At 45.4% G+C, this 17,150-nt stretch overlaps 1 protein-coding gene across 1 annotated transcript; it reads left to right on the top strand.

The window, feature by feature from the left end:
* Window positions 1–273: 273 nt before the first annotated feature.
* LOC130081806 (uncharacterized) lies at window positions 274–3,605 on the top strand. Its single transcript, XM_056246504.1, has 2 exons — window positions 274–322; window positions 2,566–3,605. The coding sequence occupies exons 1-2, from the start codon at window positions 274–276 to the stop codon at window positions 3,603–3,605; spliced, it is 1,089 nt and encodes a 362-aa protein (XP_056102479.1).
* The last annotated feature ends 13,545 nt before the right edge of the window (window positions 3,606–17,150 follow it).

Genomic DNA, 17,150 nt, shown 5'->3' with positions numbered 1-17,150 from the left:
TGTCCCTGGCCTGCAGTTCCACCGTCAGTCTCTAGCGCGAGGTTGCCTCAGCTAGAGCCGCAGGCCCACTCACACTTCCTACCTCTCCAGCTCTCTTCTTTCCCAACTTTTCCAGCTCCGTCCCAAGCTTTAGGGACCGACCCAAGTGTGAGGTTGCCTCCACAAACGGCTTCGGTCCCGGGCTTTTTCCCTCCTAATACTTTTCCCCAAAACCATTCTTCTTTCACCCTATTTTCCGCAACGCCGATGCCCATCCCGCCGAACGCTACAGCTATGGAACCGCCCCCCGTGACCAACAACAACAGAGCCCAGATACTCACAGGTGCGGATATTGATTTATCCTCTCTTCTATCTATCCTCCCTTCCTCTGTTTCAAATAGGCAAATCGATTGCGGCGATTTTGCAGTCACCTTGAAAAACCCAGTTCACAATTCATCCCGCATCCTGTCATTTTCCGAATTCGCAATTGCTTTCAGCCGGTATAGCGAAATCATTTGCGCCGCACTCCCCCACAGAAGACGAGAACTGAACGACTATCTCGCGATAATTGCAGAGCTCGCGTTGTCATATGGAGGAACACATTTTTACACTTACCACAAATTGTTCTCAGCAAAATGCGCCGTCCGTGTAGCTCAGTGGAACCAGTGTCCTTACTGGGGAGCCCTTGACACAGAGCTACACAACAGAGTGTTCTTAGGCTGCCGCAACATATCCTGCGCAGTTTGCAGATCTGTCTCTCATTCCACCACAGCTTGTCCTTTGATTAACCCCGAAAATCCTCCCCGCCCAGATTCATCAGCTGGAAAATCAACCAGTTATGTCCCACGACCAGCAAACTTTAATCCCAACGACTCAGCTACGGATTCCCAAAGAAGAAAAATCTCATTCCCATCCAACAACCAAGCCTGCAATAATTTCAATGCGGGGCGTTGCCTAAGGCAACGCTGCCGTTTTTTTACATATTTGCAGCTACTGTGGCGGCGCGCACGTGCGCACTATATGCCCTGTCAAAAGGTCTGTAGATAAAGATTCAAAAAACTACAAAAAACTTATCGACTTTTTCCCGTCTGTCTTCTGAATTATCCCACCACCCTAACACTGATTTTAAGGACTATTTACTGTATGGTCTTGAGCATGGCTTTAATCCGGGCGTCGAAAGCCTCCCCACACAGAGTATCATATGTGATAATCTCCAATCTGCTTTCGCCGAACCTGACACAGTCGACACCCTGATTAAAAAAGAAATCGAATCGGGCTTTATGATTGGTCCTTTTGACATTCCTCCTTTTGAACATTTCCGTATCAGCCCAATTGGAGTGGCCACCAGGAAATTTTCAGGCAAAAAACCCCTTATAATCGATCTTTCAGCCCCCCATAATTCTCCGTTTCCAACCATTAACAGCCTCATCTCGCTCGAACAATTTTATCTTCATTACCACACCATTGATCAAGCCATAACATTGATTAAAGACGCAGGTTACGGCGCTTGGTTTGCTAAAGTTGACATCACCTCTGCCTTTAAAGTGATGCCCATCCACCCGGATTCGTGGCATTTGTTCGGCGTACGATGGCAAGGAAAATTTTATTTTTCTGTCCGTTTAACTTTCGGCTGCAAAAGTAGCCCCAAAATTTTCGACATGCTATCAGAGGCTATTTGTTGGATTCTTTCCAATAACTACTCGATACCCTACCTAATCCACTTGCTAGAAGATTTCCTGATCATCTCTCCGCCTGAATCCATCCCAGCCGCACATCTTCTCACAGTCCAAAAAGTCTTCGCTGAGCTCGGGATTCCAATCGCCCAAGAAAAAACCATGGGTCCAGCCACATCCATCGAATTCTTGGGCATTAAATTGGACACAATCAACTTCCAGGCCTCACTACCCAAGGAAAAAAATCGACAGGATTATTCTGGTCGCATCCACCCTTCTAGAAAATCCAAATTGCTCTAAACGAGAGCTTCTATCTCTGCTCGGCCATTTAAACTTTGCGATGCGCATTATCCCACAAGGTCGCCCTTTCATCTCACATCTCCTCTTCCTTGCATCATCAGTTCACGAGCTAGAGGACCAAATCTCCCTAACTACTTCATGTAGCAACGAGCTCAGTTTATGGATAACATTCCTTGAACAATGGAACGGCCTGTCTTTTTTCTAGAATAATCTGATTTCTCTCCCTACGGATATCCAACTGTTCACAGATGCAGCTCCTTCCGTTGGTTTCTGAGGTTTCTACCAAGGTCGTTGGCTCGCGTCTACATGGCCAGCCCAGTTGTTAGATTTACCACAATCACTAACATCCTCAGCATCATTCGAGTTGTATCCTTTAGTGGTAGCAGCCTTCTTGTGGGGCAAAGAATGGTCGACTAACAGCATCATGGTACACTGTGATAATGAAGCAACCGTGCATTGCATCAACAAAGGCCGCTCAAATTCCCCCGCTTTAATGCCTCTCCTAAGACGCCTCATTTGGATCGCAGCTTGCGACCAGTTCATCTTAACTGCAAAACATGTTCCTGGGTCCAAAAATCAAATAGCTGACTCTCTCTCTTGTTTTGCTTTCCAGAAATTCAGGCTGTTGGCGGACCCATGCCCAACCCCAGTACCTCACTATTCAGAGTTAATATTCCCATAAACCATCCATTGAAACCACTTCTAGATGCCTCTCTTAACTCCATTCTGCAAGCCGTTTCACCCAGCACCCTCCAATCCTACCTAACCGCATGGAAGTGTTTTAAGTCTTTCCACTTCACATTCAACCAGCCTTTTCCCAGTTTTTCTCTGCTCAACATCACTTCATTTATATCCTATCTGGACAGCACCAAGAACCTCAAAGCCCGCTCCATCAAGGGCTATCTAAGCGGAATCCAATTCTTCCACAAACTCCTTTTTGGTTCACCCTCCGCAGACATAGCAAATTCCCAGACATCAATGCTTATCAAAGGCATCCAAAAAACCCAACCAACCCGTCCAGATGCCAGACAACCAATAACCTTGGACATACTCACCATATGTATCTCTACCCTCCGCCGAGGCTACTACTCCACCAACACCGCCCGCACACTGGATGCCATGTTCATATTGGCTTTCGTCGGTTTCCTCAGATGCTCAGAACTCACCATCACCTCCAACTTCAACCCTAAAGTCCATCCCACAATCTCAGATCTTTCAGTATTAGACAACGAAACCATTTCTTACTTCATTAAACAAAGCAAGACAGACCAAATGAAAAAAGGCCACTTCATATACATCTTCAATCTCCAATCACCAATCCAACCATACCAAACTCTCTTCGCGTACTCACAATTCAGAAACTCTCAGACCAAGTCCCCTTCCAACCCACTCGTCACCGACGATTTTAATCGCCCCGTTACACGTTTCTGGTTCCAAAAACATCTCAAATCCATCTTACTCCAAGCAAACATCCCAGCAAATAATTTTTCCAGCCATTCATTCCGCATAGGTGCAGCAACCACAGCTGCCCAAAAAGGCCTTTCCCAGCAGCAAATCCAAGAGCTCGGCCGCTGGTCGTCGGAGGCCTTTAAGAGTTACATCCGTTCTAACCACCTCCATACCAAAGAAGTCCAACGATCCCTACTCAGCTAAACTTCCTCTCAACCCACCATAGGATCCCAGGAAGCAAGCCAAAGGCAAGTCCATCTATCGTTGCAGCAGCACCCTCTACTCCACCCCGCAGGAACTCCATTAACTCGACCAAAGTCTGATCCACTGCCGCAGCAGTGTCATCTACCCCGCTCCCGCAGGAGCTCCATTACTCCATCCAACTTGCTCCACTGCCTCAGCAGTGTCATCTACTCCGCTCCCGCAGGAGCCCCATTATTTCAAGCAAGTCTGGTCCACTGCCGCAGCAGTGTCGTGCACTCCGCTCCCGCAGGAGCTCTGTTACTCCATCCAGCTTGCTCCACTGCCGCAGCTGAACCATCTACTTCGCTCCCGCAGGAGCTCCACCAACCTAAAGCAAGTCTGGTCCACTGCCGCAGCAGTGTCGTACACTCCGCTCCCGCAGGAGCTCCGTTACTCCATCCAACTTGCTTCACTGCCGCAGCAGTGTCATCTACTCCGCTCCCGCAGGAGCTCTGTTACCCCATCCAGATTGCTCCACTGCCGCAGCAGTACCATCTACTCCGCTCCCGCAGGAGCTCCAGTTAGCTAAAGCAAGTTTGGTCCACTACCGCAGCAGTGTCGTGCACCCCGCTCCCGCAGGAGCTCTGTTACTCCATCCAGCTTGCTCCACTGCCGCAGCAGTGTCATCTACTCCGCTCCCGCAGGAGCCCATTATTTCAAGCAAGTCTGGTCCACTGCCGCAGCAGTGTCGTGCACTCCGCTCCCGCAGGAGCTCTGTTACTTCATCCAGCTTGCTCCACTGCCGCAGCAGTGCCATCTACTCCGCTCCCGCAGGAGCTCCATTAACTTAAAGCAAGTCTGGTCCACTGCCGCAGCAGTGTCGTGCACTCCGCTCCCGCAGGAGTTCCGTTTACCAAAGAAGTCCGATCCACTGCCGCAGCGGTGTCTTCTCCTTTTCCATCCACCTTATTTCCACCGTATCAGCCATACCATCCTCCTCCGTCCCTGCACCATTTACAACCTTCCACCCAAGAGGCAAACTTATCCAACTCCAAGTCAACCTACTCCCGTCCTACGTTAAAAGAAACCTCCCAACAACCACCTCTTCCCGCAGCTGATATCTTAAGCTTTACATTTCAAAAGTTTTTGGGGGGTCATCAGCATCATTCTGGCGGCTGTCCTGCATTTTATTTCACAGTTTTTGGGGGAGTACTATGGGTTCGGGCCGCATACCGAGCCCGGAGCCCTCTCCTCGGACAGCACGCCAAATATGCATTTATTCTATCTGACTTATTTGTAAGTGTGAACTCGTGAAATGATGTTTTATAAACAAGGTTCGGGAGGAGCACGTTCAAATAAATCATTCCAATCAACTCGTCACCAAACTATTACATGTCTACCCTATCAGCACGAGAGGAAGCATATATAAATATCCACTGTCAACTCACCTAACATTCCTTGACAGTTTCAGCATCCCTCCACCACCCCGACTCCTCACTCCTGGCTCATTCTTCCACAGTCAGGAACGGGGGAGTACTATGGGTTCGGGCCGCATACCGAGCCCGGAGCCCTCTCCTCGGACAGCACGCCAAATATGCATTTATTCTATCTGACTTATTTGTAAGTGCGAACTCGTGAATTGCCACTTTTGGACAGTGACTGTGTTTTTTTGTTTACATAGTCTTGCTTTAACACTCTTGATGAAGTAGAGGATGGCGAAGGAGCTGCCGCAGGTCTTCTCCTCTCCAGGGTTATAGTCGGACTCAGAGTCACACAGTTTCCAAACACGCCAACATGATCTGCTGCCACGCTTCACCCGTCGCACACCTGACACACACATACACACACACACACACACACAATCACAGACTGTCCTGTGCTTACACTATGGGAATTACTACAATCAATGGCACATTAATTTTTTCAGACAGTTGATGGCAGCCACTGACTTCCATATTAGGAAAAATACAACTGTCTGGTTACAAACATTCTTTAAAATGTATGTTTTGTGTTCAACAGAAGAAAGAAACTCGAACAATTTGAGGGCGAGTAAATGATGACGAAATTTCAATTTTTGGGTGAACTGTCCCTTTAAGTAATTTTGCTTCTCCAGTGAATGTATCTTCATTTAAAAATGTTAAAATCTTTAAAACAAGACAAAAATTCTGAGAAAGAACATATTTTATATTTTGATAAAAACTTGTCCCTATTGAAAACATTCATTACATTTTTTAATTGCCTACTATTTTCCTCCATTTTATTGCATGCTATTTTACTTATTTTACACTGCTTTGATAATGAGAGTGTATGCTAACTGCTACTGTAGAGAGACTGACAAACCCCCCAAGCCAGACTCCCAGAGAAATGCTCTCAGACAGCTAGTGCAGTGAGTTTGCTTCTTTCTTCTCTGAGAAAATCAATAATATCAGAAAGGTGATCAGCACATCCGTGAGTTGCGCTGGGGTCAGACAGATCAGACCACAACCTGAGAAAGTAGTTACTATGTCTGTTTTCGAAGAAATTGAAGGCAAACTTTTGGAAGAAACCGTACAGCACCTTAAAACATCAACCTGCGCCCTTGACACACTTCCCACATCTTTCTTCAAAAGTGTGTTAAACAGCTTAGAAGCAGATCTCCTAGAAGTGGTAAATGACACACTTCTCTCTGGGAGTTTTCCAAACTCCCTGAAAACTGCAGTTGTCAAGCCCCTCCTGAAAAAGAGCAATCTGGATAAGACCATCTTAAGCAACTATAGACCGATCTCAAATCTTCCTTTCATAGGCAAGATCATTGAAAAAGTTGTCTTCAATCAGCTGAACAAATTCTTAAGCTTGAATGGATACTTTGACAATTTTCAATCTGGTTTCCGATCGCATCACAGCACAGAGACAGCGCACATAAAGATAATAAACGATATTCGCTTAAATACTGATACAGGCAAATCAAGAATGCAGCAATAAAAATAAAATTCAGATCAGGCGAGACGACCCGCTGAATTTAAGCATATCACTAAGCGGAGAAAAAGAAACCATAATTATATATAAAGTATTTATTAGAATTTTTTTTATCCTCCTCCTCCTCATCATCTGCAAAATACTGGCGAGAAAGTAACATGAAAATAATACAACAAAGTTGTTTCTAAAAGAAAATTGCATCATCGTCCACCTTAAGTGAGGCGGATCAGTAATATTGTTGAATATTAAATGTCCCCAAGGACCCCAACTAAGCAAGCCAAAAGCCAAGGCAACAGTGGCAAGGAACCAAAACTCCATCAGTGACAGAATGGAGAAAAAACCTTGGGAGAACCCAGGCTCAGTCGGGGGCCAGTTCTCCTCTGGCCAACGAGCGAACAGTGTCTGTTTATGATCCAGGCAGCATTACAGGTCAGAAGTCAGATTGGATCAGAACATTATATTATGCAGTTCATCTGGTTGGAAGTCGGAGTCATCACGCCGGTATGGAGACGAGATTGTTGAGGATCACTGCCGATGGCTGTCGTGTCGATGAGGCCTTCACAGGGCTGATGAAGGATGCGTCATGGATGGGTCCAGGTGCAGGTCCACCATCTGATCTGGATACGGCCTGGATCCGGCGGACTGCGGCAAACCTCGGATAAACAGAGAGACTAGTATTAGCGTAGACGCCATCCTTCTCATGATGTAACGAGTGTTTCCGGTTCCGGCTGATCTAAACTATGCAGTCTTTAAGGGTGTAATCCCTGTAAAGAGTAAGGGTGAGTAAGGGGAGCAAAATTCAAGATGGCCGCACATGTGTAGCAGTGTTTGTTTGTCGAATGTTTGTCTAACGTCTAACGTCTAACGTTTGCTGAGCCCGACCATCTCACCTGCTAAGTTTTTGTTGGAATTGTTTGCTGCTGCTGCCTGCTTGCGCTGATCTGGCAAATCAATTAACTCTCACTGCATGCTGCTTTTGCTGTTTGGCTTGCATCTTCTTGCTGTCGCTGCTGCCCATGTCTTCCTGCCGCATGGTCTTCCACAGGCTTTCTGCATGGCCTTACTGGTAAACTATGGAATGTTTATTGTTGCTTCACCTGGCTTCGACTGGTAAGACTTCCTTTTTGCCTGCACCTGTGCTTGATCGTTGAACTACCAAACTCTCCAGCCTTCTCTCTGCCTGCACACGCAGTCATCTGCCAAGCAAATTGCTCTTCTATTTAAGCTGCAACTCTACAGTGCCGAAAATGACACTTCTTCTACTGAGCCTTGTCTTGCTCTGGGGACATGGGCATATGAATGTCTCCTATGAAACCTCTCTAGTGAAGGCGTGGGGTCCCTCATTTGTTCCCAGTATGACTTGCTCCAGGCCAGAGCTACTTGCTACTTGCTACAAACTACAGCCCCTTTGTAGTGTTCCTTCTGAATCTCTTCTCCGTTCTCTGTGCCTTGCTGTTTTGAAAAGCTTCACTGTTTTATCTGACAATGATCTTATGTTGTTTTTTAATTCATTACATACTAAAAATGCTGTGAGCCTTGGTGCAACTATGAAACAGAGATGCTTGATCATTATGTTGTTAATTATTTGTGGTGATGTGCAGCCAAATCCTGGCCCAGCTGATATTGACTCTAAAATCTGCAATACTCCGGCTGATTTTAAAAACAGGTCTGGGTTGGGTATTATTCACTTGAATATGCGAAGTATGCTTCCTAAGATCGATTCTTTACGTATTTGGGCAAAATCCACCGATGCAGATATTATAATTCTTTCAGAAACATGGCTCTCTAAATCAGTCACAGATAAAGACATTGTTATCAGTGGATACAATGTCTTTAGAACCGACCGGCCTCGTAAGGCTGGGGGCGTGGCTATATATGTAAAGAGCAAGTTCACTGCCAATGTAGTTCTGTCTATATCTGTGAGTAAACAACTTGAATTTCTGGCCCTAAATGTTGAGGTGTACAAAGGCATGACTGTCACTGTTGTTGGATGCTACAGACCACCTTCTGCTGCAGCTGATACCCTTCTGACGCTGTCACAGCTTTTATCACAGCTGCAGTACAGTGAGATTATCCTGGCAGGCGATATGAACTGGGACTGGTTCAAACCTGCTTCAGACGGAATGAAGGGCCTTTGCAGTGAATTAAATCTCACACAATTAATTTTGTCTCCTACTCGCCCAAATTCAAAACACCTAGAGAAATCTACTCTAATTGATTTGCTATTGACAAATGCACCTCATAAATTTTCTGAAATTGGCGTGTTTGCTAATGACATTAGTGATCACTGTACGATTGCTGCAGTTAGAAATGCAAAAATTCCTAAATCCAGGCCTCGATGCATTGAAAAACGTGATATGAAACATTTCTCCTTACAAGGTTTTTCACATGATTTATTCTATTTTAATTGGGACAGCATTAGGCTTATTGATGATGTTGAATTAGCCTGGAAATACTTTCATGATGGATTTTTGCAACTTATTAATAAACATGCTCCTATGCGTAAGTTTAGAGTCAAGGGACGAGACAACCCTTGGTTTTCGACGGAGCTTAGCAAACTTCTTCATGAGAGGGATGTGGCTTGGGCAAAGGCTAGAAATTCTGGGCTGGAGGCAGATAGGATTAATTTTAGACGACTACGAAACCAGTTTACAGCAGCTGTCCGACATGCTAAATCTGAATACTATCTAGCGGCCACTACAGACAATCTAAATAACCCTAGGACTTTTTGGAAGTCTATCCAGTCAATTTCGTTAACTAAATCTCATGTATATTTTTAATTTGTCTTTGGTTCAGAATGTTATGCCATCAATCTGGAAATCTGCTTATGTCCTCCCTTTGTTAAAGGGAGGAGATCCTACTTTGTTAAACAATTATAGGCCTATTTCCAATTTGTCTGTGCTGTCAAAGGTCTTAGAACGACTAGTAAGTGAACAACTGAAAGAATTCCTGAGTGTTAATAATATCCTATCAGAGTTTCAGTCGGGTTTCCGAAAGGAACATAGTACCATCTCTGCTTCATTGAAGGTGGTGAATGACATCATTGAGGCACTGGACAGCAAAAAGATGTGTGCAGCTCTTTTTATCGATCTTTCTAAAGCTTTTGATACGGTGAACCATTGTATTTTAAAACAGAGACTGCTCAACATTGGTCTTTCTGAGAAGGCAGTTGGTTGGTTTGAAAATTATCTCTCAGATAGGACTCAGTGTGTCACCTTTGACGGTATTTCTTCAGGTTTCTTACAAGTTGTATCAGGGGTTCCTCAGGGATCGGTGCTGGGCCCACTTTTATTTACCATTTATGTAAATGATCTTGGTTCAAATGTCCATAATGCTCTGTTTCATTTTTATGCTGATGACACAATTATTTACAGTTGTGGAGAAACCCTTCACCAGACTTTTCAGTACCTGCAGGATGCCTTTGACGTTGTACAATCTTGGCTTTTTGACTCAAAGCTTGTGTTGAATGCAAACAAAACAAAGACAGTCTTGTTCTCAAATAATAGGAACTCCACAGCTATCCCTCCGAACGTTGTAACCCTGCAGGGAAATCTAATAGAGCGTGTGGCTGAGTATAAGTACTTAGGGCTTTTACTTGATGAACATTTGACTTTTAAGGCTCATATCCAAAATTTAGCCCGGAAACTTAGGTTAAAGCTTGGGTTCTATTTTAGGAATAGGGCCTGCTTTTCTCTTGTAACAAGGAAGAAATTGGTCGAGGCTACTTTTCTGTCTCTTATTGATTATGGTGATTTTTTATATATGCACGCCCCGAATAAATATTTGCACCAACTGGATTCAGTTTATCATTGTCACGTATCTGGTCCATTCACTTCCGGACATTCACCACCAGAGGTCTCCCACTCACAGCATGGACTCTTGCACTTCACTACAATCCCCATCATTCATTGCACTGACGATTCACACAGCTGATTCCACTAATCACGCTCACACTTGAGAACCATCACACACCCTTTATAACCCTTGGACTTCCTCTCTCTGTTGCCGGATATTGTTTCTTTGTACTGTATTGTCAGCGTTTAACACTCCCCAAGTGTTAGCTACTTACTGAGCCTTCCATTGAACTGTAGTCTTGCCTTGTCCTTCGTGTTTTGATTCCTGCCTGTGTCACTTGGATTCTCCCTCAGCCTAGCCCTTCGGATTCTGTTTGCACCTCGTCGACCCACGCTTGCCCTTAGGGTTTCTCTGTGCTATGCCTCTGCCATACCTGTCTGCTGTTCATTGACCTTGCCTGTACTAAGACTACGTTTTTGGAATAAAGCCTTGCGAATGGATCTGTACGTCTCTCCTCTGGTTCGTTCCGTAACAGAATATCCGGCCAAACAAGGATCCAGCGGCTTTTCGGAAGAACACTGGTCAGGTATGAACCTTGCAAGACTGTTACTAGCCCTAGAACAGGGTAAGCGACCGCTAGAGGTATATATTCATGAGTTTTTGGAGTTAGCATATTTTTCTGATCTGCCTGATTGCGTTCTCATTGACTTTTTTTGTGACGGCATAAATCAACCCTTAAGATCTCGATTAATCCATGAGGGTCCTCGTACATCGCTCAGTCATTTTTTAGATTATGCTCTACTATTAACTGGGTCGTTTTTCACTGTGGGGTTCGCAGAGGAATGCACCATTCCTTCCGTGCCTATAATGGCAGCCGCACCAGAGCCTTGTTACGTCTCAGCAGATCTTCCAGAGCCCTGTTACGTCTCAGCAGATCTTCCAGAGCCCTGTTACGTCTCAGCAGATCTTCCAGAGCCCTGTTACGTCTCAGCAGATCTTCCAGAGCCCTGTTGCGTCTCAGCAGATCTTCCAGAGCCCTGTTGCGTCTCAGCAGATCTTCCAGAGCCCTGTTACGTCTCAGCAGATCTTCCAGAGCCCTGTTGCGTCTCAGCAGATCTTCCAGAGCCCTGTTACGTCTCAGCAGATCTTCCAGAGCCCTGTTACGTCTCAGCAGATCTTCCAGAGCCCCACCAAGTCACAGTTGATCGTCACGAGCCAAGTCGAGTCACAGTTGATCGTCACGAGTCAAGCCGAGTCACAGTTGATCGTCACGAGTCAAGCCGAGTCACAGTTGATCGTCACGAGTCAAGCCGAGTCACAGTTGATCGTCACGAGTCAAGCCGAGTCACAGTTGATTTTCCAGAGTCTCGTCATGTCACCACTGACCAGCCAGAATCCTCTCACGTCCTGTCTGCCACACCCAGATATTCAAGGTCAGTGCTTCGATTTTCCAGTGTGAGGGATGCACCACTGGTTTCTGCACGCACAGCTGGTATCCCCAAACCCACTCACTTTGATCCCTCTGATCCTGCACTGATTACCCTGTCAGAAGCGCTTCCCATGATGGGGATCGCTCTATGTTGCGTTTGGGCTGCGTATACCACCTCAGAACTGCCCCAGGCTAAGGAACCCGCTGCAGTTAATCCAGAGGTGGCGGCACGAGCTGCAGAACCTCTTGAAGCGGCGGTGTTCGCTTCAGCCCCTTGTATGGTGGTTGCGCCCAGCAATGTCCTCTCAGCCTGTCATGTCATGGTCAAAGGAACCATAGATGAGCACGGTACCTGTCTTGTTAATGAACTTTACCAGATTCTTGATGCTACCACCGTAGAACCTCCAGAGGTGGCGGCATCTGCTGCAGAACCTTTGGAGGTGTCAGAGGCGACTATTTATGAATTCTTGTCCAGCCCTGTTACCCATCCAGAACCTTCACCACTGGTCCTGTCCAGTCCAGGGTCTTCACAGCTTCACGTCAGCCACGTCCAGCCAGAGCTTCACGTCAGCCACGTCCAGCCAGAGAGTCACCACGACATGCCTGGGCTTCATGCCGAGCCTGCACTTCACGTCAGTCCAGCCGAGCCTGCACTTCACGTCAGGGCCGCACAACCAGAGACTGTCCTCGTCACATCCGCACAACCAAAAACTGTCCGCGTCACGTCCGCACAGCCAGAGACTGTCCGCGTCACGTCCGCACAGCCAGAGACTGTCCGCGTCAGGTCCGCACAGCCAGAGACTGTCCGCGTCAGGTCCGCACAGCCAGAGACTGTCCGCGTCAGGTCCGCACAGCCAGAGACTGTCCGCGTCAGGTCCGCACAGCTAGAGACTGTCCGCGTCAGGTCCGCACAGCCAGAGACTGTCCGCGTCACGTCCGCACAGCCAGAGACGCTACGCGTCACGTCCGCAGAGCCGATGTCTGCTGTTCCCGAGCCGGTGTCTGCTGTTCCTGAGCCGAAGCCAGTGTCTGCCGTTCCTGAGCCAGAGCCAGCGTCTGTTTCAGTGTTTGTGTCTGTCTCTGTTCCTGTGTCAATGTCTGTGTTTGTTCCAGAGCCAGAGCCAGTGTCTGTTCCTGAGCCAGTGTCTGTTCCTGTGCCCATGTCTGTTCCTGTTCCGGAGCCAGTTCCTGTTCCAGAGCCAGTGTCTGTTCCTGTTCCGGAGTCGGTGTCGGTTCCTATTACTCTCTGGTCTTCTCCGCCGTGGCCGCCAGAAGGATCCTCTCCGCCAGGACCACCTGAGGGGTGTTCTCCGCCCTGGCCGCCAGAAGGATCCTCTCCGCCGTGGCCGCCAGAAGGATCCCCAAGGGGTCGTCTCCGCCCTGGTCGCCTGCACAGCCTGCTCTGCTCTGGTGGTCTTTTGCTCCGCTGTGAGGATCCTTGTCTCCGTCCCGCCTTGGATGTTATTGGAGCGTCTGGAAGCCGCTCATTGGAGGGGGGCTATGTCACGTATCTGGTCCATTCACTTCCGGACATTCACCACCAGAGGTCTCTCACTCACAGCATGGACTCTTGCACTTCACTACAATCCCCATCATTCATTGCACTGACGATTCACACAGCTGATTCCACTAATCACGCTCACACTTGAGAACCATCACACACCCTTTATAACCCTTGGACTTCCTCTCTCTGTTGCCGGATATTGTTTCTTTGTACTGTATTGTCAGCGTTTAACACTCCCCAAGTGTTAGCTACTTACTGAGCCTTCCATTGAACTGTAGTCTTGCCTTGTCCTTCGTGTTTTGATTCCTGCCTGTGTCACTTGGATTCTCCCTCAGCCTAGCCCTTCGGATTCTGTTTGCACCTCGTCGACCCACGCTTGCCCTTAGGGTTTCTCTGTGCTATGCCTCTGCCATACCTGTCTGCTGTTCATTGACCTTGCCTGTACTAAGACTACGTTTTTGGAATAAAGCCTTGCGAATGGATCTGTACGTCTCTCCTCTGGTTCGTTCCGTAACAATCATGGTGCACTGAGATTCATTACAGGGTGCAAACACCTTACACATTGTTGCACTCTGTATGATCTGGTCCAGTGGCCCTCCCTTGCTCAGCGCAGGCTAACCCGGTGGCGATTGTTTATATACAAATCTATTATTGGGACATTGCCGCCTTATTTATGTAGGCTTATGTCCTTCAAGGCCAGCATTCGCTCTCTGCGGTCTAATGATAATCTCCACATGATTGTGCCTAGGGCCCGAACAGAGTTAGGGAAGCAAGCATTTAGAATTTCTGCCCCATCAGCGTGGAACCTGTTACAGAATGACTTAAAACTTGATAGCTTGGTCTCCTTTGGTCACTTTAAGAGGCTAGTAAAGTATCGGGAAGCAGGCACAATGGGCACCTGTCCCTGCTTCCCAAATTAGGATAAGTCTATTGTATTGTAATTTTTTACATGTATTTCTAACTGTTGTAAGGCCATTGTAATTTTTTTTTTTTTTTTTTTTTTTTTTTTTTTTTTAAAGCGTGGCTGATTCATTGTATTGTTAATGTATTATGTCTTGTATGTTTATTGTATTTATTATATTTTGTATTTTATGTGGAACTTTTATTGCGGCCTTCTTGGCCAGGGCTCCTTCGTAAAAGAGACTTGTTCTCAAAGGATTTCCCTGGTTAAATAAGGGTTAAATAAAAAAATAAAAAAATAACATTGAATTATAGAAGTCTATAATGTGTTATGTGTATGCTAGGCCAAAGAGATGTGTTTTTAGTCTAGCTTTGAACTGACAGAGTGTGTCTGCTTCCCAGACAATGTTAGGGAGACTGTTCCAAAGTTTTGGGGCTAAATAGGAAAAGGATCTACCGCCAGCAGTCGATTTTGATATTCTAGGTATTATCAACTGGCTGGAATTTTGAGATCGCAATAGACGTGAAAGACAATAATGCGTTAAAAGCTCGCTCAAGTACTGGGGAGCTAAACCATTTAGTGCTTTGTAAGTAATCAGCAATATTTACAAATGTATACGATGTTTAATAGGCAGCCAATGTAGTGTTGACAGAACCGGGCTAATATGGTCGTACTTCCAGGTTCTGGTAAGAACTCGACCTGCTGCGTTTTGAACTAGCTGTAGTTTGTTTATTAAGCGTGCAGGGCAAGCGGCATTACAATAATCTAGCCTTGATGTCATGAACTAACTGTTCCGCATTTTTCAATGAGAGCATATGGCGTAATTTAGATATATTTTTAAGATGGAAAAACTGTGGTTTTACAGATGCTAGAAACGTGACTTTCAAATGAAAGATTGGTATCAAATAGCACACCCAGGTTTCGTCAGGGCGTGAAAAAATATAGAGCTGAGTATCGTCGGCATAACAGTGAAAACTAATGCCATGCTTCCTAATGATATCTCCTAAGGGTAGCATGTACAGAGTGAACAGCAGCGGTCCTAGTACTGAGCTTTGTGGTACGCAATACTGAACTTGTGATCAATAAGACATATCTTCATTTACTGCTACAACTGATAACGGTCGGATGGGTATGATTTAAACCATGCTAATGCAATTCCTCTAATGCCAACATAATGTTTGAGTCTATTTAAAAGAATGTTGTGTTCGATAGTGTCAAATGCAGCACTAAGCACTAAAAAGGAACAAAGTTTTGAGATCGGCCTGTAATTTACTAATTCTGTAGGATCAAGTTGCGTTTTTTTAACATGCGGTTTAATCATAGCCAGCTTAAAACTTTTTGGTACGTATACTAGAGACAAAGATGAATTAATGATATTAAGAAGAGGATCTATGACCTCTGGAAGCATCTCTTTCAGTAGCTTAGTCGGTATAGGGTACTAACATACATGTTGTCGATTTAGATGATTTAACGAGTTTAGAAAATTCTTCCTCTCCTATAGCAATGAATGAATCAAATTTTTCTTCATGGAGACTACAATGCACTGCCTGATGCGATACTGTAGTAGACGGTTGCATAGTTATAATTCTTTTCCCTGATATTATAATTTTCTCCCTGATATTATCAATCTTGTAAGTAAAGAAGTTCATAAAGTCATTACTGCTGTGCCGCTTGAAAATTTCTGGGCTTGAAGCTTATTTTTTGTTAGTTTAGTCACTGTTTCAAATAAATACCTAGGATTTATTTATTATGTTTATTTTCTTCTAATAGGATTGATATATAAACAGATCTAGCAGCTTTTAAAGCCTCTCTGTATGCGATCGAGCTCTCCTTCCATGAAATGCGAAATACCTCTAGTTTTGTTTTCTTCCAGTTGCCCTCCATTTTTCTGGCAGCTCTCTTAAGAGCCTGGGTGTGCTCGTTGTACCACGGCGCTGGACTTATTTTCTTTAATCTTGTTTAAGCGCAACGGAGCAACTGTGTCTAAAGTGCTGGAAAAGAGAGAGTTTCTGTCGCAATATCGAGTTCTTCTAAGCTATCTGGGATGCTGAGATGATGAAACTGATTAGGAAGATTATTGATTAGCAATCTTTAGTGGCAGAAGCCATAGGGTTTATAACCGTAATCTTGTGGGGTGGACTCATTTAAAGTAATGTAATCGTTTGCTTTTAGCTAGGTTTCTGTCAAACACAGCACATCTAGGTTATAGTCTGTAATCATATCATTTACTATGAGTGCTTTTGATGCGAGAGATCGAATATTCAGCAACCCGAGCTTTATCATTTGTTCATTTGTATTATATCTGTTTTTTATTTGTTGAACATCAATTAAATGTTTACCCTTAGATGGTTTTGGAAATTTTTTGTATTTCCTAATTTGAGGAACAGACACAGTCTCTATATGATGATATCTAGTTGAAAGAGGCTCTATGTGATGGGATTTATCTGACCTGGGTGACGTGAGGCCGCTAGCAGACGGTTGGTTTAGCCAGTCTGTCTGCTTCCTGACCTGAGCCCCAGATTGTCATGTTTGAGCTCTAAGACTATGTGCCATATTAATAGAGAGAAGAGCAGCACCATCCCAGGAGGGATGAATACCATCTCTTTTCAACAGGTCAGGTTTGCCCCAAAGACTTTTACAATTGTCGATAAATTCTATATTATGTTGCAGACACCACTTAGACAGCCAGCCATTGAGTGAGGACAATGTACTAACTAACTATCTCATCACTCCTGCGAGCAGGAAGGGGGCCAGAGCAAATTACAGTGCTTGACATCATACTTGCAAGTTCACACACCTCTTTAACGTTAATTTTAGTGATCTGCGACTGGCGGAGTCGAACATCATTAGTGCCAACATGAATAATAATCTTAGAGAATTTACATTTAGCATTAGCCAGCACTTTTAAATTTGCTTTGATGTCAGGCGCTCTGGCTCCCGACAAACATGTGACTATGGTGGCGGGTGTCTCTATTTTCACGT

Source organism: Rhinichthys klamathensis, unplaced genomic scaffold (assembly GCF_029890125.1).
Source record: "Rhinichthys klamathensis goyatoka isolate OS25496 unplaced genomic scaffold, OSU_Roscu_1.1 h1tg000040l_1, whole genome shotgun sequence".
Taxonomy (NCBI): domain Eukaryota; kingdom Metazoa; phylum Chordata; class Actinopteri; order Cypriniformes; family Leuciscidae; genus Rhinichthys; species Rhinichthys klamathensis.
The sequence above is the reverse complement of the archived record's forward strand: the minus strand, read 5'-3'. Positions and strand labels throughout refer to the sequence as shown.

Bases quoted from the DNA above. Each gene is read 5' to 3' on its own strand.
- LOC130081806 (XM_056246504.1), top strand. From the start codon at position 274: ATGGAACCGCCCCCCGTGACCAACAACAACAGAGCCCAGATACTCACA. The intron at 323-2,565 runs GTGCGGATATTG...TTTGCTTTCCAG, and splicing joins CAGAGCCCAGATACTCACAG to AAATTCAGGCTGTTGGCGGA.